The sequence below is a fragment of the Oncorhynchus clarkii genome, chromosome 20 (genome assembly GCF_045791955.1).
Source record: "Oncorhynchus clarkii lewisi isolate Uvic-CL-2024 chromosome 20, UVic_Ocla_1.0, whole genome shotgun sequence".
In the NCBI taxonomy this organism is placed as follows: domain Eukaryota; kingdom Metazoa; phylum Chordata; class Actinopteri; order Salmoniformes; family Salmonidae; genus Oncorhynchus; species Oncorhynchus clarkii.
Window position 1 is genome coordinate 1,187,953 of NC_092166.1, and position 26,142 is coordinate 1,214,094.

General features: G+C 44.9%; 1 protein-coding gene across 3 annotated transcripts in view; it reads right to left on the reverse strand.

Annotated features, from left to right (window-relative positions):
* Positions 1 to 953: 953 nt before the first annotated feature.
* The window catches only part of LOC139375763 (leucine-rich repeat-containing protein 24-like), a 28,780-nt gene continuing 3,591 nt past the window's right edge, over positions 954 to 26,142 (reverse strand). The window contains exons 2-7 of one of the 3 annotated variants that reach the window (XM_071117589.1): positions 24,207 to 24,485; positions 22,607 to 22,775; positions 22,219 to 22,376; positions 17,916 to 18,725; positions 15,410 to 15,640; positions 954 to 3,456 (exon numbers count right to left, since the gene is read on the reverse strand). In XM_071117589.1, the coding sequence (XP_070973690.1) occupies positions 3,433 to 3,456; positions 15,410 to 15,640; positions 17,916 to 18,725; positions 22,219 to 22,376; positions 22,607 to 22,775; positions 24,207 to 24,485 (1,671 nt within the window). In that variant the 3' untranslated portion in view covers positions 954 to 3,432. Of the gene's footprint in view, positions 3,493 to 15,400; positions 15,641 to 17,915; positions 18,726 to 22,218; positions 22,377 to 22,606; positions 22,776 to 24,206; positions 24,486 to 26,142 lie in introns of all 3 variants that reach the window. The other 2 variants (XM_071117587.1, XM_071117586.1) reach the window with 2 other exon arrangements.

The following is a 26,142-nucleotide window of genomic DNA, read 5'->3' on the forward strand; positions in this document are numbered from 1 at the left end:
TATAGGATGTTGTGTATAGACAGTAGTTATATAGGATGTTGTGTATAGACAGTAGTTATATAGGATGGTGTGTGTATAGACAGTAGTTATATAGGATGGTGTGTATAGACAGTAGTTATATAGGATGGTGTGTATAGACAGTAGTTATATAGGATGGTGTGTATAGACAGTATAGACAGTAGTTATAATAGGATGGTGTGTATAGACAGTAGTTATATAGGATGGTGTGTATAGACAGTATAGACAGTAGTTATAATAGGATGGTGTGTATAGACAGTAGTTATATAGGATGGTGTGTATAGACAGTAGTTATATAGGATGGTGTGTATAGACAGTATAGACAGTAGTTATATTGGATGGTGTGTATAGACAGTAGTTATATAGGATGGTGTGTATAGACAGTAGTTATGTAGGATGGTGTGTATAGACAGTAGTTATATAGGATGGTGTGTATAGACAGTAGTTATGTAGGATGGTGTGTATAGACAGTAGTTATATAGGATGGTGTGTATAGACAGTAGTTATAATAGGATGGTGTGTATAGACAGTAGTTATGTAGGATGGTTTGTATAGACAGTAGTTATAAAGGATGGTGTGTATAGACAGTAGTTATATAGGATGGTGTGTATAGACAGTGTCGTGTCTTTGGCTATGCCGGATTATGTGATATGACACGCTATTCTATACAATTATTTCTCTGTAATATTTCCAGATCACGCTACTCAGGTGAATGTAATTAACTAGAAAGTCGGGGCACCACGAAATAATGTTTATAGAGCTGTTATCTTCCAAATAAACTCTTAAAGACCTAGTAAACTTTTACATCAATAGCAGTCAATATTTAATCGTCACCTTATTCAGTCTCATCTGAAAGTTGTAAATTCTTGGTCTTCACAAACCCTGGCTAACAAGTTGAATCAGCAATACAAAATTTGGTTTAAATATTTATTTACTAAATACCTAAATAATCACATAGAATTACATCTACACCGAATGGATTATACATTGATTACAAATTATGTCATAAAGGAAAATGTCCCTAGTGGACGGAACAGATATGACAGTTGGTTACACAAAGAAAGGGTTTTGAGTGAAAGAGCGGGAAGACTGAGAAACAAAGGGAGGAGCCATGCTATCGTAAATACAGTATCTTATGCATTCTAAATAACCGCCCATTTGGAAAAGGAAAATGCAAGAAATATTTACTCTAAGCTGCGCTTCAATACGTTGGTCGTAGATGGAAGGCTGGTTTGCCCAGCAGGGATTTCTTGTCCTCTGAAGAATGTCTCTGGTGGTAAACTGGATACGTTGTAGTATCGTTGTGTGTGTGTTAGACTCAATACATCGTCCGTCCTTTCCTAGCCCATGTTTACAGCGGCTGTTGCTAACTCAACGGCTAGGAGGTATCACTTCTGGAGTGAATAAGAGTTCAAAGTTCATACCAAGTTGCCATACTTTTAAGCTTGTGCTATATTCTGGCTGGTATAGTCGCAATTCATCCTTTCGGCGTGTCGATCGTCACCTTCACATTGAACACAATGCTAATTTCGTTAGGTTATTATCTGAGCCCTTTCAACGTAGGACCGTCGTCCTCACGTCCTTGGAACAGGAAGTTGAATTTTCGTTAACGGGTTTATATAGTGGTGAAAGATGGGCGTGTTTCATAGTTTACAACTAAAGTCTGTTCACTTGGGCCTCTGAGTGAGCAGAGTTTCTCTATGACAAACCGTTCTCTCATTTAAGAAGCTACAATTACATTTAATCTTTTCACAAATAGTTTCATATTTAAACATTTAAATTGCACAATAATTCCATGTGAATCTGATAACTAGAATGTGTAGACTTTCCAAGATACAGTTGATGTCCTATCATCAGTAATGTCTCAGGCACCAACTGATCTGACATCATATTCATTAAGTACCAACGCATATTTTCAACTGGTTGGATTACCGAAATAGGTTGGATGTCACCAGACTCTCTATGTTAACAAAATTATTTTCAATAGTCACATTGGTAGAGTAGAGAGAGGAAAATGGAGAAAGGTATTTATGGGGGTCATAAACCTCCCCCAACAGGCCAACGTCATGACAACTGTATAGACAGTAGTTATATAGGATGGTGTGTATAGACAGTAGTTATATAGGATGATGTGTATTGACAGTATAGACAGTATTTATATAGGATGGTGTGTATTGACAGTATAGACAGTAGTTATGTAGGATGGTGTGTATAAATAGTAATTATATAGGATGGTGTCTATAGACAGTAGTTATATAGAATGGTGTGTATAGACAGTAGTTATATAGGATGGTGTGTCTATAGACAGTGGTTATATAGGATGGTGTGTATATAGACAGTAGTCATATAGGATGGTGTGTATAGACAGTAGTTATATAGGATGGTGTGTGTATAGACAGTAGTTATATAGGATGGTGTGTGTATAGACAGTAGTTATATAGGATAGTAGTTATATAGGATGGTGTGTGTAGACGGTAGTTATATAGGATGGTGTGTGTATAGACAGTAGTTATATAGGATAGTAGTTATATAGGATGGTGTGTGTAGACGGTAGAGCATAAACCATCCTCGGCTTCAGAGTATATTATTCACTAACGTCCAGTCCCTGGACAATAAAGCAGATCTCAGGACGAGAATCTCCTTCCAGAGCAACATCAGGGACTGTAACATACCATGTTTAACGGAATAATGGCCCTCTCTGGATATATTCTCCCCATCCATTCAGCCAGCGGGGTTCAGTGTGCAGACAGGAAGAAAGAACTCTCCGGGGGGAAAAAGGTGGAGGTGTATGTCTCATGATTAACTAGTGACGTTGTGATTAACGTACAGGAACTCAAGTCCTTTTGTTCTCCCAATCTGGATTACCTCACCATCAAATGCCGACTGCATTACCCTCCAATATAATTTTCTTTGGTGATTGTAAAAACTGCAACTGCATATCCTGAGGCTGCATTTATTTATTCTGTGGAGTTAACCATTATTTATTCTGTGGAGTTAAACCATTATTTATTCTGTGGAGTTAACCATTATTTATTCTGTGGAGTTAACCATTCTTCAGGGTGTGTTTAGAGAGAAACCGTCACATCTCTTTAAAAATCTACTCTCAGCACTATATATATTCCTCTTAACTATCCCTTTCCATTGATCTCTCCCCTCAGTGGATCTCCTCTCAGCAGTGGATCTATCCCCTCAGTGGATCTCCTCTCAGCAGTGGATCTCTCCCCTCAGTGAATCTCCTCTCAGTAGTGGATCTCTCCCCTCAGTGGATCTCCTCTCAGCAGTGGATCTCTCCCCTCAGTGAATCTCCTCTCAGCAGTGGATCTCTCCCCTCAGTGAATCTCCTCTCAGTAGTGGATCTCTCCCCTCAGTGGATCTCATCTCAGCAGTGGATCTCTCCCCTCAGTGGATCTCCTCTCAGCAGTGAATCTCGTAGGCCATCTGTTTGTGGTAGAGGAAACTGTGGGTCTCTAGTCCCTTTAAAAATAATCATGAACAAATTGTGAATAATGATGAGTGAGAAAGTTACATAGGGGGAACTGTGTAGCCTGAGCCTACATTGTTACCATGACATTCAAACCCAAAAGGTGGTGAGGACAGTGTTTCTCTGTCACAGGTGAACACTCTTTTAAACAAACAAAAAGGATTTCTAAAAGCAGTTGTTACAACAACAGGAAAATAGCTTCTAGAGTTTTGTCCAAATACTGGTGGACTCAACTAATTAAAGAACAGACGATCTGACCAGAGATGTCCAGGACCTGAAGAACAGTGTGCAGTTCTCCCAGGGAGAGGTGGATGTCCTCAAAGACACTTGCAGCAAGATGACGACAAACTGTAAGTGCTGCCAAGCACTCTCTGTGAATCGTTATTACAGATGACTGAGAAAAAACAGAAGGACAATCCAGGAGGAATATCATCGTTGTAGATGTCATAGCATAGTTTTTATATAATAACTGGGCCGAGTCTGAGGAGAAAGTAAGAAACATGTTCACTGAGGAGCTTCAGATAAAATCATACCAAGATTGAGGTGTAGCATGCCCACAGGTCTGGGAAACAAGATGGCTGTTCTGGAGAGAGCCAAGAATTTGAGAGGAACCAACATCTTCCTCAACAAGGACTTCTCTGAAGCTGTGCACCAGAGGAGGAAAATCAATTATCCCACCTATGAAAGCTGCCAGAGAGCATGGGAACATTGCTTACATCAGCTTTGACAGGCTTATTGTCCACTCTCCCTCCCAAAAGACCGGGAGGAATGAGAGAGCCTCAGGGTCAGTGGCTGCAGCCCAACAACATACACACACACACACACACACACACACACACACACACACACACACACACACACACACACTCAGCTACACAGGAAAGGGCTGGAAACAGCCCATATTAATGTATGTAGCCGTAGAAATAAGGTTAATGAAATCAATAACTTGCTAACGTCTGTTGGATTCGGGGTTAAACTTGGAACATGGTTTTACTCAGAAGTATAGGAACATTAGTTACAAAGGAGACATGAGGGGTGGAGCCATAATGAAGCTTGGGAGGGGCTGAGTGCAGGGAAACCAATCGCATGTGACAGTACTGATTAGGGGAGAAACCATTCAAGGCTCATATCACTTAGTTCCCCGCTTAGCAAGAATGAGGCAATGTTTAGAGATAAAGAGGAGACTCCACCCAAAAGTGGGGTATGATTATTATTTACTCTGAAAAATAAGAACCTAACACGTCAGATAACATGAATATATTAGCTATATCTGAGACTACCTTAGATAAGTAATTAGGAGATACAGCAGTAGAAGGATATAACATGTGTAGAAAAGGTAGGAATGCCTATGCAGGTGTTGCTGTAGATGTGACCTGATTCAGGAAACTAGTGTAACTACTTCCCAGGAGAGCTGTTTGAAGGTGGAGGTGTTGCTGTAGATGTGACCTGATTCAGGAAACTAGTGTAACTACTTCCCAGGAGAGCTGTTTGAAGGTACACTTTTTTTTATCAAAACGTTTTTTTGGTGGGCAGAAATGTTTTCTCGAACATGTGAACTTTCATGTGCCTTAATAACAGATGCCATCTGTAAATACGAATAAAATTGTTACATTACGAGCCTAAAAAGGCAGCTACCTTCCCACTAGCCATGATTGGCTGAGATAATGAGTGGGCTGGACATGCCGAGAGATGAGTTTGGATTGGTTGCCCATATAGCACGCTTCTGTCTATTTGAGCTGTTCAGTATGTGTAGGTAATCCTGTTTGTTTTAAATGAATCGCGTATTAAAACATAAGAAAAGACTCCAGGATGCAAGTATCCATTTCAATAGAACGCCATTGCAACAACTGTTTCAGAGCACTCTCATCTGAGTGTGCCAGAGAGCAGAATAACTGATTACGAACGCTCAACACCGGTTGAATATGGCCTGTGTTGGCAAAAAAAGCATGATTCTATTGTCGCCAGGAGCACAGTTACAGTCACCAACGCCCTGGATAACATGAAAACAGCCTAAACAGCTCTGCTAGGGCGAGTAAAATGATCAGAGTTTGGGTGGGGGCTAAAGCTGACGATGATTCTCATGCACAAGGTCAGCGTGGACCAGAGTGACTTGACACATCAAAGGGCCAAGTAAGCTGTACAAACAAAACGGAAACCTACGTCTTACTTTAAAATGACGTTTTACGTTACATTTTCTTTCCATTAACTTATCTTAATGTTTTTGTTGTTGTTTGCAGGTGCACTATCATTCTGACTCTATGTAGCCAGGTCCCATCTACTATCCTTCTGACCCTATGTAGCCAGGTCCCATCTACTATCCTTCTGACCGTATGTAGCCAGGTCCCATCTACTATCCTTCTGACCCAGGTCCCATCTACTATCCTTCTGACCCTATGTAGCCAGGTCCCATCTACTATCCTTCTGACCCAGGTCCCATCTACTATCATTCTGACTCTATGTAGCCAGGTCCCATCTACTATCCTTCTGACCGTATGTAGCCAGGTCCCATCTACTATCCTTCTGACCCTATGTAGCCAGGTCCCATCTACTATCATTCTGACTCTATGTAGCCAGGTCCCATCTACTATCCTTCTGACCGTATGTAGCCAGGTCCCATCTACTATCATTCTGACTCTATGTAGCCAGGTCCCATCTACTATCCTTCTGACCCTATGTAGCCAGGTCCCATCTACTATCCTTCTGACCCTATGTAGCCAGGTCCCATCTACTATCCTTCTGACCCTATGTAGCCAGGTCCCATCTACTATCCTTCTGACCCAGGTCCCATCTACTATCATTCTGACTCTATGTAGCCAGGTCCCATCTACTATCCTTCTGACCCAGGTCCCATCTACTATCATTCTGACTCTATGTAGCCAGGTCCCATCTACTATCCTTCTGACCCTATGTAGCCAGGTCCCATCTACTATCCTTCTGACCCTATGTAGCCAGGTCCCATCTACTATCATTCTGACTCTATGTAGCCAGGTCCCATCTACTATCATTCTGACTCTATGTAGCCAGGTCCCATCTACTATCCTTCTGACCCTATGTAGCCAGGTCCCATCTACTATCCTTCTGACCCTATGTAGCCAGGTCCCATCTACTATCCTTCTGACCCAGGTCCCATCTACTATCATTCTGACTCTATGTAGCCAGGTCCCATCTACTATCCTTCTGACCGTATGTAGCCAGGTCCCATCTACTATCCTTCTGACACTATGTAGCCAGGTCCCATCTACTATCCTTCTGACCCTATGTAGCCAGGTCCCATCTACTATCATTCTGACTCTATGTAGCCAGGTCCCATCTACTATCCTTCTGACCCTATGTAGCCAGGTCCATCTACTATCCTTCTGACCGTATGTAGCCAGGTCCCATCTACTATCATTCTGACTCTATGTAGCCAGGTCCCATCTACTATCCTTCTGACCCTATGTAGCCAGGTCCCATCTACTATCCTTCTGACCCTATGTAGCCAGGTCCCATCTACTATCCTTCTGACCCTATGTAGCCAGGTCCCATCTACTATCCTTCTGACCCAGGTCCCATCTACTATCATTCTGACTCTATGTAGCCAGGTCCCATCTACTATCCTTCTGACCCTATGTAGCCAGGTCCCATCTACTATCCTTCTGACCCTATGTAGCCAGGTCCCATCTACTATCCTTCTGACCCTATGTAGCCAGGTCCCATCTACTATCATTCTGACTCTATGTAGCCAGGTCCCATCTACTATCCTTCTGACCCTATGTAACCAGGTCCCATCTACTATCCTTCTGACCGTATGTAGCCAGGTCCCATCTACTATCCTTCTGACCCTATGTAGCCAGGTCCCATCTACTATCCTTCTGACACTATGTAGCCAGGTCCCATCTACTATCCTTCTGACCCTATGTAGCCAGGTCCCATCTACTATCATTCTGACTCTATGTAGCCAGGTCCCATCTACTATCCTTCTGACCCTATGTAGCCAGGTCCATCTACTATCCTTCTGACCCTATGTAGCCAGGTCCCATCTACTATCCTTCTGACCCAGGTCCCATCTACTATCATTCTGACTCTATGTAGCCAGGTCCCATCTACTATCCTTCTGACCCTATGTAGCCAGGTCCCATCTACTATCCTTCTGACCCTATGTAGCCAGGTCCCATCTACTATCCTTCTGACCCTATGTAGCCAGGTCCCATCTACTATCATTCTGACTCTATGTAGCCAGGTCCCATCTACTATCCTTCTGACCCTATGTAACCAGGTCCCATCTACTATCCTTCTGACCGTATGTAGCCAGGTCCCATCTACTATCCTTCTGACCCTATGTAGCCAGGTCCCATCTACTATCCTTCTGACACTATGTAGCCAGGTCCCATCTACTATCCTTCTGACCCTATGTAGCCAGGTCCCATCTACTATCATTCTGACTCTATGTAGCCAGGTCCCATCTACTATCCTTCTGACCCTATGTAGCCAGGTCCATCTACTATCCTTCTGACCGTATGTAGCCAGGTCCCATCTACTATCCTTCTGACCCAGGTCCCATCTACTTTCCTTCTGGCCCTATGTAGCCAGGTCCCATCTACTATCCTTCTGACCCTATGTAGCCAGGTCCCATCTACTATCCTTCTGACCCTATGTAGCCAGGTCCCATCTACTATCATTCTGACTCTATGTAGCCAGGTCCCATCTACTATCCTTCTGACCCTATGTAGCCAGGTCCCATCTACTATCCTTCTGACCCTATGTAGCCAGGTCCCATCTACTATCCTTCTGACCCTATGTAGCCAGGTCCCATCTACTATCATTCTGACTCTATGTAGCCAGGTCCCATCTACTATCCTTCTGACCCTATGTAGCCAGGTCCATCTACTATCCTTCTGACCGTATGTAGCCAGGTCCCATCTACTATCCTTCTGACCCAGGTCCCATCTACTTTCCTTCTGGCCCTATGTAGCCAGGTCCCATCTACTATCCTTCTGACCCTATGTAGCCAGGTCCCATCTACTATCCTTCTGACCGTATGTAGCCAGGTCCATCTACTATCCTTCTGACCGTATGTAGCCAGGTCCATCTACTATCCTTCTGACCCAGGTCCCATCTACTATCCTTCTGACCCTATGTAGCCAGGTCCCATCTACTATCATTCTGACGCTATGTAGCCAGGTCCCATCTACTATCCTTCTGACCCTATGTAGCCAGGTCCCATCTACTATCCTTCTGACCGTATGTAGCCAGGTCCCATCTACTATCCTTCTGACCCAGGTCCCATCTACTATCCTTCTGGCCCTATGTAGCCAGGTCCCATCTACTATCCTTATGACCCAGGTCCCATCTACTATCCTTCTGACCCTATGTAGCCAGGTCCCATCTACTATCCTTCTGACCCAGGTCCATCTACTATCCTTCTGACCCCATGTAGCCAGGTCCATCTACTATCCTTCTGACCCTATGTAGCCAGGTCCCATCTACAATCCTTCTGACCCTATGTAGCCAGGTCCCATCTACTATCCTTCTGACCCTATGTAGCCAGGTCCCATCTACTATCCTTCTGACCCTATGTAGCCAGGTCCATCTACTATCCTTCTGACCCTATGTAGCCAGGTCACATCTACTATCCTTCTGACCCTATGTAGCCAGGTCCCATCTACTATCCTTCTGACCGTATGTAGCCAGGTCCCATCTACTATCCTTCTGACCCAGGTCCCATCTACTATCCTTCTGGCCCTATGTAGCCAGGTCCCATCTACTATCCTTATGACCCAGGTCCCATCTACTATACTTCTGACCCTATGTAGCCAGGTCCCATCTACTATCCTTCTGACCCAAGTCCCATCTACTATCCTTCTGACCCAGGTCCCATCTACTATCCTTCTGACCCTATGTAGCCAGGTCCATCTACTATCCTTCCGACCCTATGTAGCCAGGTCCCATCTACTATCCTTCTGACCGTATGTAGCCAGGTCCATCTACTATCCTTCTGACCCTATGTAACCAGGTCCCATCTACTATCCGTATGACCCAGGTCCCATCTACTATCCTTCTGACCCTATGTAGCCAGGTCCCATCTACTATCCTTCTGACCCAGGTCCCATCTACTATCCTTCTGACCCTATGTAGCCAGGTCCATCTACTATCCTTCCGACCCTATGTAGCCAGGTCCCATCTACTATCCTTCTGACCCTATGTAGCCAGGTCCATCTACTATCCTTCTGACCCTATGTAGCCAGGTCCCATCTACAATCCTTCTGACCCTATGTAGCCAGGTCCCATCTACTATCCTTCTGACCCTATGTAGCCAGGTCCATCTACTATCCTTCTGACCCTATGTAGCCAGGTCACATCTACTATCCTTCTGACCCTATGTAGCCAGGTCCATCTACTATCCTCCTGACCCTATGTAGCCAGGTCACATCTACTCTCCTTCTGACCCTATGTAGCCAGGTCCATCTACTATCCTTCTGACCCTATGTAGCCAGGTCCATCTACTATCCTTCTGACCCTATGTAGCCAGGTCACATCTACTATCCTTCTGACCCTATGTAACCAGGTCCTATCTACTATCCTTCTGACCCAGGTCCATCTACTATCCTTCTGACCCTATGTAGCCAGGTCCCATCTACTATCCTTCTGACCCTATGTAGCCAGGTCCCATCTACTATCCTTCTGACCCTATGTAGCCAGGTCCCATCTACTATCCTTCTGACCCTATGTAGCCAGGTCCATCTACTATCCTTCTGACCCTATGTAGCCAGGTCACATCTACTATCCTTCTGACCCTATGTAACCAGGTCCTATCTACTATCCTTCTGACCCAGGTCCATCTACTACCCTTCTGACCCTATGTAGCCAGGTCCCATCTACTATCCTTCTGACCCTATGTAGCCAGGTCCATCTACTATACTTCTGACCCTATGTAGCCAGGTCCCATCTACTATCCTTCTGACCCTATGTAGCCAGGTCCATCTACTATCCTTCTGACCCTATGTAGCCAGGTCCATCTACTATCCTTCTAACCCTATGCAGCCAGGTCCCATCTACTATCCTTCTGACCCAGGTCCCATCTATTCTCCTTCTGACCCCATGTAGCCAGGTCCCATCTACTTTTTAAATCCTCATAAGTGTGGCTTGTCTGGTAAAGTGAAGGAATACCACAACAAGTCAACTACTTGATTGATGATGGTCATCCAGCAAAGGCAGCAGCACAGTCATCTTCATGTACCATTTCTTCACCAACTACGGAGTTGGGGAAACACGTGTGGACCTGAATAGTGATAACTGCAGAGGCCCAAACAAGAACAAGTTTGTGCTCCTGTATTGTGCCTGGTGGACCATGCACAAACTCCACAACAGTCTGGACCTTCACTTCCTGATCACAAGCCACACCACGCCACCGACTGGTGAAATCCATAGATGTGGGTCTAATGGATTTATTTAAATGGACTGATTTCCTTGTATGAACTGTAACTCAGTAAAATCCTGGAAATTGTTGCATGTTGCGTTTATATTTTTCTTCAGTATATAATTCTGAGAAAAATGTAACTACCTACTTTCAGCGTGCATATAGAGAAGGGCAATAAACTTGCACTCAGATGACTGATGACTAGTTAAAATAAACGGATAATAAGATGATATTTGGAGCTGTATTGTTAGATTTCAGTTCAGCCTTTGATATTATTGATCATAAATTGTTCTTCAATAGAAGCTTCTCTAACATCAGATATATCCAGTGCGGCGTCCCTCAAGGCAGTTGCTTTGGGCCGTTACTCTTATCAATTATTTATTTTTTTACAAATGATTTGCCACTGGTCTTACACAAAGCTAGAATTACTATGTAGGCGGATGATTCCCCAATCTACATGTCAGTACCAAAAGTCAGTGAGCTCACTGAAATTCTAAATGTGGAGTTAGTCAGTTAGACCTAAACTTCAACTGGAGTTGTGCATAAAGGATATGACCATTGATGAAGTTGAGGAAGCTAAACTGCTAGGTATAACATTGGATGATCAATCATCAGTCATATTGACAAAGTTGTTGTGAAGATGGGGGAGAGGTATGTCAGCTATTAAAAGATGTTTTGTGTTTTTGACACAAAAATCAACAGTGCTCGTTGTTCAGACTCTGGTCTTGTCCCATCTTGATTATTGTTTGGTAATATGGTCAGGTGCAGCAAAGAAAGACCTAGCAAAGCTGCAGCTGGCTCAGAACAGAGCAGCACGCCTGGCCCTTAACTGCACACACAGAAGTCATCAACAACATGAATGATAGTCTTTCCTGGTTGACGAGAAATGAGCTGCTTCTCTGCTAGACTTTATGAGAAATATTACTGTGATGAAAATTCCAGATTGTCAGCATAATTAGATAACATTCAGCTGAGACACCCATACATACCCCACTAGACATACCACCAGGGGTCTCTTCAGACACCCATACATACCCCACTAGACATACCACCAGGGGTCTCTTCAGACACCCATACATACCCCACTAGACATACCACCAGGGGTCTCTTCAGACACCCATACATACCACACTAGACATACCACCAGGGGTCTCTTCAGACACCCATACATACCCCACTAGACATACCACCAGGGGTCTCTTCAGACACCCACACATTTAAACTACTGGCACACAGCTCAGACACCCATACATACCCCACTAGACATACCACCAGGGGTCTCTTCAGACACCCATACATACGCCAGCAGGGGTCTCTTCACAGTCCCCAAGTCCAAAACAAATTCACAGCTACGCAAAGTTTTATACAGAGCCATGAAGTGCAAGATGGAGCCGACTAAAAATGGCAGTTCTGCTCCTAAACTTTGCAGCATTTCGTTTTTTGGCGTATTATTTCTTACATTATTGGCCCAGAATGTTTTTTGTGTTATTACATACAGCCGGAAATAACTTTTCTCCCAGAGGCTTCTCCAAGACGCCGCCGGCAGAGACAATGTATTCGGAGTGGACTTCTAGTCCGACTCAGGAGGTGTGCACACCATCCACCGCTTCCAAGTATATTACCCGCTAATGTTCAGTCTTTGGACAATAAAGTCTATGAGCTCAAGGCGAGGATCTCCTTCCATCTGTGACTAACATACTCTGTTTCATGGAATCATGTCTCTTTCCGGATATACTGTCCCCATCCATACAGCCAGCTGGGTTCTCAGTACATTGTGCAGACAGGAAGAAGAATAGTGGTGGTGTATGTTTCATGATGTTACCATGGTTACGCATGGTGTGATTGTGATAACGTACAGGAACTTAAGTCCTTTTGTTCAACTGACCTAGAATACCTCACAGTCAAATGCCGACCGTATTACCTCCTAAGAGAATTCTCTTCGGTTATAGTGACAGCCGTGTACAGACCTCAAGGAACTTTACAGGACTTTGTGCAAACTTTAAACCACATATCCTGAGGCCGCATTTATTGTAGCTGGGGATTTTAACAAAGCAAATTTGAGGAAAGCGATACTGAAGTTCTATCAACACATTGACTGTAGTACTCGCGCTGGTAAAACACTCGACCACTGCTACTCCAACTTCAGGGATGCCTACAAGGCCCTCCCCCGCCCTCCCTTCGGCAAATCAGATCATGACTCCTTTTTGCTCCTCCCTTCCTATAGACAGACACTCAAACAGGAACTACCAGTGCTAAGGTCTATTTAACGCTGGTCTGACCAATTGGAATCCATGCTTCAAGATTGTTTTGATCACTCGGACTGGGATATGTTCTGGGTGGCCTCTGAGAATAACATGGATGTATACAGGAAGTGGAAGGGGATGTTCCCTCTATGACTATTAAACAAATCAGAAACCGTAGATAGATGGCAGCACTCACTTCTGTCATCATGAAGTGCTTTGAGAGGCTAATTAAGGATCATATCACGTCCACCTTACCTATCACCCTAGACCCACTTCAATTTGCTTACCGCCCCAATAGATCCACAGAAGATGCAATCGTCATCGTACTGCACACTGCCCTATCCCATCTGGACAAGAGGAATACCTATGTACGAATGTTGTTTATTGACTATAACTCAGCCTTCAACACCATAGTACCCTCCAAGCTCATCATTAAGCTTGAGGCCTTGTATCTGAACACCGCCCTGGATCCTGGACTTTCTGATGGGCCGCCCCCAGGTGGTAAAGGTAGAAAATGATCCCTCCACTTAGCTGATCCTCAACACTGGGGCCCCACCAGGGCGCGTGCTCAGCCCCTCCTGTACTCCCTGTTCACCCATGACTACGTGGCCATTCACGCCTCAAACTCAATCATCAAGTTTGCAGACAACACAACAGTAGTGGGTAGCTTGATTACCAACAATGATGAGACAGCCTAAAGGGAGGAGGTGAGGCCCTGGCAGAGTGGTGCCAGGAAAATAACCTTTCCCTCAACGTCAACAAATAGAAGGAGCTGATCGTGGACTTCAGGAAAAGAAGAGAAAGCACACCACTATCCACATCGACAGAACCGCAGCGGAGGTGAAAAGCTTCAAGTTCCTCAGTGTACACATCCGCGACGATCTGAAATGGCCCACCCACGCAGAGAGCGTGGTGAAGAAGGCACAACAGTGCCTCGTCAACCTCAGGAGGCTGAAGAAATTCTGCTTGGCTCCCTAAGACCCTCACAAACTTTTACAGATGCAAAATTGAGAGCGTCCTGTTGGGCTGTATCACCGCCTGGTACAGCAACTGCACTGCCCACAACCGCAGGGCTCTCCAGAGGGTGGTGCGGTTTGCCCAACGCATCACCGGGGGCAAACTACCTGCCCTCCAGGACACCTACAGCACCCGATGTCACAGGAAGGCCAAAAAGATCACCAAGGACATCAACCACCCGAGCTACGACCTGTTCACCCCGCTATCATCCAGAAGGCGAGGTCAGTACAGGTGCATCAAAGCTGGGACAGAGAGACTGAAAAACAGCTTCTATCTCAAGGCCATCAGACTGTTAAATAGCCATCACTAGCAGGCTACTCAACCCTGCACCTTAGAGGCTGCTGCCCCATATACATAGACATGGAATCACTGGTCACTTTAATAATGTTGACATACTGCTTTACTAATTTCGTATGTATATACAGTATTCTATTCTACTGTATTTTAGTCAATGCCACTCCAACATTGCTCGTCCTAATATATAATATAAACTCCATAATTTTACTTTAGATTATTTTGTATAGTTGTGAATTGTTAGATATTACTGTTACTTTTGTTATCATGTTTTGTATGTTTTGTGGACCCCAGGAAGAGTAGCTAATGGGGTTCCATATTAATACACATGCTAACCTCCCCTGTTATTGGTAATGGTCAGAGGTTATCATGTTTTGGAGGCATGGTCTTTGTGCATCTAACTTTCTCACTCATCATTATTCATGATTCATTCATGATTACCTGTAATCATGGGAACAACAAAATTCATGTAGAAGTGTTCAGAAACATTATATTCTTATTTACAATAAGATTACACAAAACATTGTTTACCATTAATTTCTATTGGGCACAACATAATCCAAAACACAAACAAACAAACTGCAAATGCATCCAAGTTTGTAGAGTCAGAAAGTTGATGCAATCATTGCGTTCTAGGAATATAGGACCAAATACTAAACTTTTGACTAAATGTAAAACACTATAAATACATTTTTTAAACATGTATGACACCTTCAAATGGAGAGACACATAAAGTACATTCTTCTCTAAACGGTAAAACAGTTTTGTATGAAAATTTCCACTTATAAAAGGTGACATTCTGTACTGTCGCCTCATATAAAACATTTGATATTAAACCAAAAATGTTGGAATATAAAGCCAAATTTAAAGTTTTAGCTCCACGGTGTTTAACAATCCTATTTTGAGTATTTTATGGGACTTTTCTGTTGCATAATGTAAAAGGTTCATTACCTTCCTAACCTGGGCATGAATACCTTCCTGTAGTACCAGCACCCCCTGCTGATTGGCTGGGAGCCCTGCCTGTGTTGGCAGGGCGGAGCCGGGGCGGGAGCAGTTGAGGATGTACCTCCCGTGTCCAGCGTCGTCGCGGTACTCTTCCAGCTGAGAGAAGGTGGTGGGGCCGTCTGAGTAGTTATTAACGTACAGGATCCTCTCTTCCTTACTGCTGTTTCTACTACTGCTGCAGAATGGCTGGTAATACACATATTAACACATTAACACATTAACACATTAACACAACACACATCAACACAACACACATCAACACAACACACATCAACACATTAACACAACACACATTAACACAACACACATTAACACAACACACATCAACACATTAACACATTAACACATTAACACATTAACACATTAACACATTAACACATTAACACAACACACATTAACACAACACACATTAACACAACACACATTAACACATTAACACATTAACACATTAACACATTAACACATTAACACATTAACACAACACACATTAACACAACACACATTAACACAACACACATCAACACATTAATACATCAACACAACACACATTAACACATCAACACAACACACATCAACACAACACACATTAACACATTAACACATTAACACAACACACATTAACACATTAACACATTAACACATTAACACATTAACACATTAACACAACACACATCAACACAACACACATTAACACAACACACATTAACACATTAACACATTAACACAACACACATTAATACATTACAGTTTTTCCCAATTGTTTACACACTAAAACTGTCCCATGACCCACACCTGTAACTCATTTAGTAGAACCAGACACCAGATCTGCAGTACTACTGGCACATGTTCTGCTTTACACTCTATAACAAACATTTGGCAAAACACATCAACACAACACACATTAACACAAGGGTGTACTGAGTAGTATGTAGTTAGTACTACATACTGAAGGGAGTACTGAGTAGTATGCAGTTAGTACTACATACTGAAGGGTGTATTGAGTAGTATGCAGTTAGTACTACATACTGAAGGGAGTACTGAGTAGTATGCAGTTAGTACTACATACTGAAGGTTGTATTGTGTAGTATGCAGTTAGTACTACATACTGAAGGGTGTATTGTGTAGTATGCAGTTAGTACTACATACTGAAGGGTGTATTGTGTAGTATGCAGTTAGTACTACATACTGAAGGGTGTATTGTGTAGTATGCAGTTAGTACTACATACTGAAGGGAGTACTGACTAGTATGCAGTTAGTACTACATACTGAAGGGTGTATTGTGTAGTATGCAGTTAGTACTACATACTGAAGGGTGTATTGAGTAGTATGCAGTTAGTACTACATACTGAAGGGAGTACTGAGTAGTATGCAGTTAGTACTACATACTGAAGGGAGTACTGAGTAGTATGCAGTTAGTACTACATACTGAAGGGTGTACTGAGTAGTATGCAGTTAGTACTACATACTGAAGGTTGTATTGTGTAGTATGCAGTTAGTACTACATACTGAAGGGTGTATTGAGTAGTATGCAGTTAGTACTACATACTGAAGGGTGTATTGAGTAGTATGCAGTTAGTACTACATACTGAAGGGTGTATTGAGTAGTATGCAGTTAGTACTACATACTGAAGGGTGTATTGTGTAGTATGCAGTTAGTACTACATACTGAAGGGTGTATTGAGTAGTATGCAGTTAGCACTACATACTGAAGGGTGTATTAAGTAGTATGCAGTTAGTACTACATACTGAAGGGAGTACTGAGTAGTATGCAGTTAGTACTACATACTGAAGGGTGTATTGTGTAGTATGCAGTTAGTACTACACACTGAAGGGTGTATTGTGTAGTATGCAGTTAGTACTACATACTGAAGGGTGTATTGTGTAGTATGCAGTTAGTACTACATACTGAATGGTGTATTGCGTAGTATGCAGTTAGTACTACATACTGAAGGGTGTATTGAGTAGTATGCAGTTAGTACTACATACTGAAGGGTGTATTGTGTAGTATGCAGTTAGTACTACATACTGAAGGGTGTATTGTGTAGTATGCAGTTAGTACTACACACTGAAGGGTGTATTGAGTAGTATGCAGTTAGTACTACATACTGAAGGGTGTATTGAGTAGTATGCAGTTAGTACTACATACTGAAGGGTGTATTGTGTAGTATGCAGTTAGTACTACACACTGAAGGGTGTATTGAGTAGTATGCAGTTAGTACTACATACTGAAGGGTGTATTGAGTAGTATGCAGTTAGTACTACATACTGAAGGGTGTATTGAGTAGTATGCAGTTAGTACTACATACTGAAGGGTGTATTGAGTAGTATGCAGTTAGTACTACATACTGAAGGGTCTATTGAGTAGTATGCAGTTAGTACTACATACTGAAGGGTGTATTGAGTAGTATGCAGTTAGTACTACATACTGAAGGGTGTACTGAGTAGTAAGACATGTCCAGACCTGTTTGTGTTGCTGCTGGCGACTGTAGATCATAAGCAGTAGAAGAAGAACGATCAGAACCAGCAGAGAGATGCTCACTGCGATGACTGTCTGAGTGGCCGGGCCCAGAGCCGAGAAGTCCATACTGCCCACCTCGTACAGGGGCTCTTGGCTGACTCCGACCACCTCCCCCAGGTAGAGGGACGACGAGGCGGAGTGCAGCCGAGGCCAGAGTGCGGTTGATGATGTCATGTTGATGGCGAGGTGAAAGGTCATATGGGCCACGCCCCCAGGGTTCAAGGCCTCGCACACGTAGTGCCCGGCGTGAGCCACCGTCACGTTGCTTAGGTACAGCATTCCACTTCCTGTGTCTGGGTCGAAGCTCTCCCTCTCTCCCCCCTCCACTTCCTCTTCTGTCGCCACGCCAACTGGCCCCCGCACATCCCTTGCTACCCCTCCTCCTCTTTCCTGTCTCCTCATGTCCCCCTCTCCTCCCTGCTCCTGTCTCCTCTTCATCTCCTCTCCTCCCAGCTCCTGTCTCCTCTTCACCCCCTCTCCTCCCAGCTCCTGTCTCCTCTTCACCCCCTCTCCTCCCAGCTCCTGTCTCCTCTTCACCCCCTCTCCTCCCAGCTCCTGTCTCCTCATGTCCCCCTCTCCTCCCAGCTCCTGCAGCATTCCTCTGGGCCCTAGCAGTGCCCTGCCCATTGAGATCTTTCTCCAGGTGACCAGGGGCCGCGGGTATCCAGAGGCCTGACAGGCCACTCTGAGACTCTCTCCCAGCTGCACGGTGAGATGGCTGGGCTCCAGGTGTAACACAGGAGGGATACACACCTGTAGGATAAAGATCACCATGGATGACATGTGGAGGAACGTGTACAAGTGTGTGTGTGTGTGTGTGTGTGTGTGTTATGTGTTTCTCTGTGTGCGTGTGTGTACAGGTGTGCGTGTACGTGTCTGTGTGTGCGTGTACAGGTGTATGCGTGTACGAGTGTGCGTGTGTGTGTGTGTGTGTGTGTGTGTGTGTGTGTGTGTGTGTGTGTGTGTGTGTGTGTGTGTGTGTGTGTGTGTGTGTGTGTGTGTGTGTGTGTGTGTGTGTGTGTACAGTAGTGGTGGTAAGTGCGGTTTAAGACTTGTTTTCATGAGCACGGCCTTATTTCTATTACAGCATATTGGATGACTGTCATTGATATCCACCCAGGTCAATGTAACATCAATAGGTTTAGGTTACTGTCATTCATATTCCATTCACCCAGTTCAATGTAACAGTGACAGGTTTAGGTTACTGTCATTCACCCAGTTCAATGTAACAGTGACAGGTTTAGGTTACTGTCATTCATATTCACCCAGTTCAATGTAACAGTGACAGGTTTAGGTTACTGTCATTCATATTCACCCAGCTCAATGTAACAGTGACAGGTTTAGGTTACTGTCATTCATATTCACCCAGTTCAATGTAACAGTGACAGGTTTAGGTTACTGTCATTCATATTCACCCAGCTCAATGTAACAGTGACAGGTTTAGGTTACTGTCATTCATATCCACCCAGTTCAATGTAACAGTGATAGGTTTAGGTTACTGTCATTCACCCAGGTCAATGCAACATCAATAGGTTTAGGTTACAGTCATTCATATCCACCCAGTTCAATGTAACAGTGATAGGTTTAGGTTACTGTCATTCACCCAGGTCAATGCAACATCAATAGGTTTAGGTTACAGTCATTCATATCCACCCAGTTCAATGTAACAGTGACAGGTTTAGGTTACTGTCATTCATATCCACCCAGGTCAATGTAACAGTGATGGGTTTAGGTTACTACATGATACTCTACTGTTCCCTGTACTCATCATGAGGTTGCTACAACCTGGCCTATGAATGAAAGTTTACAACGTAGGTGCACACAGGTCGAGAGACACATTTTAGGTGACAGACAGTGACATTCAATACCTCCTTGCACACTCTTACCTGTATCTAGCTGATCTAGGGTGTAGTCATTAGTCCAACATCTCATTAAGGGGCCTGGCCCACCCTATTGCATCTCATTAGGAGGCCTGGCCCACCCTACTGTATCTCATTAGGAGGCCTGGCCCACCCTACCACATCTCATTAGGTGGCCTGGCCCACCCTATCGCATCTCATTAGGAGGCCTGGCCCACCCTACCACATCTCATTAGGAGGCCTGGCCCACCCTATCGCATCTCATTAGGAGGCCTGGCCCACCCTACCGCATCTCATTAGGAGGCCTGGCCCACCCTACTGTATCTCATTAGGAGGCCTGGCCCACCCTACCACATCTCATTAGGAGGCCTGGCCCACCCTATTGCATCTCATTAGGGGGCCTGGCCCACCCTATTGCATCTCATTAGGAGGCCTGGCCCACCCTACTGTATCTCATTAGGAGGCCTGGCCCACCCTACTGTATCTCATTAGGAGGCCTGGCCCACCCTACTGTATCTCATTAGGAGGCCTGGCCCACCCTACCACATCTCATTAGGTGGCCTGGCCCACCCTATCGCATCTCATTAGGAGGCCTGGCCCACCCTACCACATCTCATTAGGAGGCCTGGCCCACCCTATCGCATCTCATTAGGAGGCCTGGCCCACCCTACCGCATCTCATTAGGAGGCCTGGCCCACCCTACTGTATCTCATTAGGAGGCCTGGCCCACCCTATCGCATCTCATTAGGAAGCCTGGCCCATCTAGAGGTGAATGTGATTGAGACTGATAGAAAGGGAGACAGACAGGCGGAGAAGAGAGATGAATGGGTGGGTTTGGCGACGAGTATGAAGCGATGGCCAGCCAACGAGAGTGGTGGATAATATCTGGGGCTTTGGTGACAAAACGGATGGTGCTGTGATAGACTGCATCCAATGTGTTGAGTAGAGTGTTGGGGGCAATTTTATAGATGACATTGCCAAAGTCGAGGATCGGTAGGATGGTCAGTTTTACGAGGGTATGTTTGGCAGCATGAGTGAAGGATGCGTTGTTGCGAAATAATTACATTTTGGATTGGAGATGCTTAATGTGAGTCTGGAAGGAGAGTTTACAGTCTAACCAGACATCTAGGTATTTGTAGTTGTCCACATATTCTAAGTCAGAACCGTCCAGGGTAGTGATACTAGTCGGGCGGGCAGGTGCGGGCAGCGATTGGTTGAATTGCATGCATTTCGTTTTACTTGCATTTAAGAGCAGTTTGAGGCCACGGAAGGAGTGTTGTATGGCATTGAAGCTCGTCTGGAGGTTAGTTAACACAGTGTCCAAAGAAGGGCCAGATGTATACAGAATGGTGTCGTCTGCGTAGAGGTGGATCAGAGAATCACCAGCAGCAAGAGTGACATCATTGATGTATACAGAGAAGAGAGTCGGCCCGAGAATTGAACCCTGTAGCACCCCCATAGAGTGCAAGAGGTCTGGACAACAGGCCCTCCGATTTGACACAATTAACTCTGTCAGAGAAGTAGTTGGTAAACCAGGCGAGGCAGTCATTTGAGAAATCAAGGCTGTTGAGTCTGCCGATAAGAATGTTGTGATTGACAGAGTCGAAAGCCTTGGCCAGGTCGATGAATACGGCTGCACAGTAATGTCTCTTATCGATGGCGGTTAGGATATTTTTTTAGGACCTTGAAAGGGGGTGAGAGCCATGAACCTCCTAGGTTTTGTATTGAAGTCAATGTAGCCAGAGGAGGATGGAAGCTAGCTGTCCTCAAGCCATGGTGCTACCCTACAGAGTGCTGTTGAGGCTACTGTAGAACGTCATCACAAAACAGTGTTTTAATCAGTTATTTGGTGATGTGAATATATTTAGTATGGTTTTATCTAAAAAATTATTACTTAAAAAATGTTCCACAATTTTTATTTTTATGAAATTCACAGAGGAGGATGGCCCTCCTCTGGTGTACAGGTGTGTTTACAGGTGTCTGTGTGTGTACATGTGTGTGTGTGTACAGGTGTGTGTGTAGTACAGGTGTGTGTGTGTTGTACAGGTGTGTGTGTGTGTGTTGTACAGGTGTGTGTGTGTAGTACAGTGTGTGTGTGTGTGTGTGTGTGTGTGTGTGTGTGTGTGTGTGTGTGTGTGTGTGTGTGTGTGTGTGTGTGTGTGTGTGTGTGTGTGTGTGTGTAGTACAGGTGTGTATGTGTGTGTACAGGTGTGTGTGTGTGTGTGTGTGTGTGTGTGTGTGTGTGTGTGTGTGTGTGTGTGTGTGGTACAGGTGTGTGTACAGGTGTGTGTACAGGTGTGTGTACAGGTGTGTGTACAGGTGTGTGTGTGTGTGTGTGTGTAGTACAGGTGTGCGTAGTACAGGTGTGTGGTGTGTGTAGTACAGACCAGGCTGTTAGCTGCCACCTCCAGCAGACTGAGGTAGGCCAGGCGGGGGGGTTCGGCACACAGCAGACGACGCTCTGACCAGCTCAGAAACCTCTGACCCTCAGCATCAATCCACGACCTCAGCCACTGGAGCGCACAGTCACACCGCCACGGGTTCTCTGTAGAGGAGGGTTCATTTATGTAATTCTGTCTCCGGTCCCATTCAGTTGTGTTTAAAATGATGTTCCTGCTTTCTCTTCCTTCACTGTCCCCTTACTGGGATTGAACCAGTGGTCCTCTGATCACAAACACACCTGGCGACCAGCCGGGACTAGTTGTGCTATATCACCACTGGCAACATTTTACAAGCTAGCTACGGAGGGAGTTTAGGACGTGCCCTTCCCTGTACCTGTGACTCTGAGGACCTGCAGGCTGACGAGGGGCTGTAGGGAGGCTGGTCCGAGGGTGTGGAGCTGGTTCCTGCTGAGGTCCAGGAGAGCCAGGGAGGAGAGTCCAGCCAGAGCTTGGTCACCCAGCACCTCTATACTGTTCTCCTGGAGGTGTAGCTCCTGTAGACTCTGTGGGGGGTAGAGGTTAGGGGTCAGGTGTAGACTGTGGGGGGGTTAGAGGTTAGGGGTCAGGTGTCGACTCTGTGGGGGGGTTAGAGGCTAGGGGTCAGGTGTAGACTCTGTTGGTGGGTTAGAGGTTAGGGGTCTGGTGTAGACTGTGAGGGGGTTAGAGGTTAGGGGTCAGGTGTAGACTCTGTTCTGTAGGGTTAACCCTCTACAGTCTAATCCCTGTCTAAACCGTTGGAGGGAGGGGGGTTTCTGTAGGGTTAACCCTCTACAGTCTAATCCCTGTCTAAACCGTTGGAGGGAGGGGGGGTTCTGTTGGGTTAACCCTCTACAGTCTAATCCCTGTCTAAACTGTTGGAGGGAGGGGGGGTTCTGTTGGGTTAACCCTCTACAGTCTAATCCCTGTCTAAACTGTTGGAGGGAGGGGGGGTTCTGTAGGGTTAACTCTCTACAGTCTAATCCCTGTCTAAACCGTTGGAGGGAGGGGGAGTTCTGTTGGGTTAACCCTCTACAGTCTAATCCCGGTTCTAAACTAACATATGGAATTGTTTTAAGAAAGTCCCACCAAGGATAATTTTGCTGTTTGATATAAATATCTCTAGTTTAAACAGTTGGATTTGGATGACAACTTTTTTATTATTATTCATTAGATTTCCACAATGGGGCACGGACATTGTAGAACAAGGGTTAAGGGTTAAGGGTTCAGTGCCAAGGGTTAAGGGCCAAGGGTTCAGGGCCAAGGGTTCAGGGCCAAGGGTTTAAGGGCCAAGGGTTCAGGGCCAAGGGTTAAGGGCCAAGGGTTAAAGGCCAAGGGTTAAGGGCCAAGGGTTAAGGGCCAAGGGTTTAAGGGCCAAGGGTTAAGGTTTCAGGGCCAAGGGTTTAAGGGCCAAGGGTTTAGGGGCCAAGGGTTAAGGGTTCAGGGCCAAGGGTTAAGGGCCAAGGGTTAAGGGCCAAGGGTTTAAGGGCCAAGGGTTCAGGGCCAAGGGTTAAGGGCCAAGGGTTAAGGGCAAAGGGTTAAGGGCAAGGGTTTAAGGGCCAAGGGTTAAGGGTTCAGGGCCAAGGGTTAAGGGCCAAGGGTTTAAGGGCCAAGGGTTAAGGGCCAAGGGTTTAAGGGCCAAGGGTTAACGGTTCAGGGCCAAGGGTTAAGGGCCAAGGGTTAAGGGCCAAGGGTTAAGGGCCAAGTTTTAAGGGCCAAGGGTTCAGGGCCAAGGGTTAAGGGCCAAGGGTTAAGGGCCAAGGGCCAAAGGTCAAGGGTTCAGGGCCAAGGGTTTAAGGGCAGGGTTAAGGGTTCAGGGCCAAGGGTTAAGGGCCAAGGGTTAAGGGCCAAAGGTTAAGGGCCTAGGGTAGTGTTTCCTACTGATCTGCAGACCTTTAAATGTCATGTTTGTGTAGGGTTCAGGGGTTAGAGGTCAAGGGTCACGGTTTGAGACTGACCTGCAGCCCAGTAAAGGTGTGATCATGCAGCCTTGTGATCTGATTGGCCGCCAGGTAGAGGATGCGGAGGTGGACCAGGCCGGTGAAGGTGTCGGGGGTTAGCAGGTGGATGAGGTTCCCATTGAGGGCTAACTCTATCAGCTGGCCCTGAGCCAGGAAAGCCCCAGGCTCCAAGGCTGAGATGCTGTTGTTCTGCAGGTAGAGGTAGAGCAGCCGGTCCAGCCCTGACAAGTCCAAACGACGGATGTGGACAATAGCATTATCCTGCAGGAATACTGTCTGGGTGGAGAAGAGGGACAGCCTGACATTAATGCACACTCTGAGTCACATTACGCCCCTGAGGAGAATTTAGCTGCTATAGTCTACAAGTCATTACTACACTGAGGAGAACTTAGCTGCTATAGTCTACAAGTCATTACTACACTGAGGAGAATTTAGCTGCTATAGTGTACAAGTCATTACTACACTGAGGAGAACTTGGCTGCTATAGTCTACAAGTCATTACTACACTGAGGAGAATTTAGCTGCTATAGTGTACAAGTCATTACTACACTGAGGAGAATTCAGCTGCTATAGTCTACCAGTCTACCAAGTCAATACTACACTGAGGAAAACTTGGCTGCTATAGTCTACCAGTCTACAAGTCATTACTACACAGAGGAGAATTTAGCTGATATAGTCTACAAGTCATTACTACACTGAGGAGAACTAGGCTGCTATACTCTACAAGTCATTACTACACTGAGGACAATTTAGCTGCTATAGTGTACAAGTCATTACTACACTGAGGAGAACTTGGCTGCTATAGTCTACAAGTCATTACTACACTGAGGAGAATTTAGCTGCTATAGTGTATAAGTCATTACTACACTGAGGAGAACTTGGCTGCTATAGTCTACAAGTCATTACTACACTGAGGAGAATTTAGCTGCTATAGTGTACAAGTCATTACTACACTGAGGAGAACTTGGCTGCTATAGTCTACCAGTCTACAAAGTCATTACTACACTGAGGAGAATTTAGCTGCTATAGTCTACAAGTCATTACTACACTGAGGAGAATTTAGCTTCTGTAGTCTACAAGTCATTACTACACTGAGGAGAATTTAGCTGCTGTAGTCTACCAGTCTACCAAGTCAATACTACACTGAGGAGAATTTAGCTGCTATAGTCTACAAGTCATTACTACAGTGAGGAGAATTTAGCTGCATTAGTCTACAAGTCATTACTACACTGAGGAGAACTTGGCTGCTATAGTCTACAAGTCAGTACTACACTGAGGAGAACTTGGCTGCTATAGTCTACAATTTATTACAACACTGAAGAGAACTTGGCTGCTATAGTCTACAAGTCATTACTACACTGAGGAGAATTTAGCTGCTATAGTGTACAAGTCATTACTACACTGAGGAGAACTTGGCTGCTATAGTCTACCAGTCTACAAAGTCATTACTACACTGAGGAGAATTTAGCTGCTATAGTCTACAAGTCATTACTACACTGAGGAGAATTTAACTTCTGTAGTCTACAAGTCATTACTACACTGAGGAGAATTTAGCTGCTGTAGTCTACCAGTCTACCAGTCTACCATGTCATTACTACACTGAGGAGAATTTAGCTGCGTTAGTCTACAAGTCATTACTACACTGAGGAGAACTTGGCTGCTATAGTCTACAAGTCATTACTACACTGACGAGAACTTGGCTGCTATAGTCTACAAGTCATTACTACACTGAGGACAATTTAGCTGCTATAGTCTACCAGTCTACCAAGTCAATACTACAGTGAGGAGAATTTAGCTGCGTTAGTCTACATGTCATTACTACACTGAGGAGAACTTGGCTGATATAGTCTACAAGTCAGTACTACACTGAGGAGAACTTGGCTGCTATAGTCTACAATTTATTACAACACTGAAGAGAACTTGGCTGCTATAG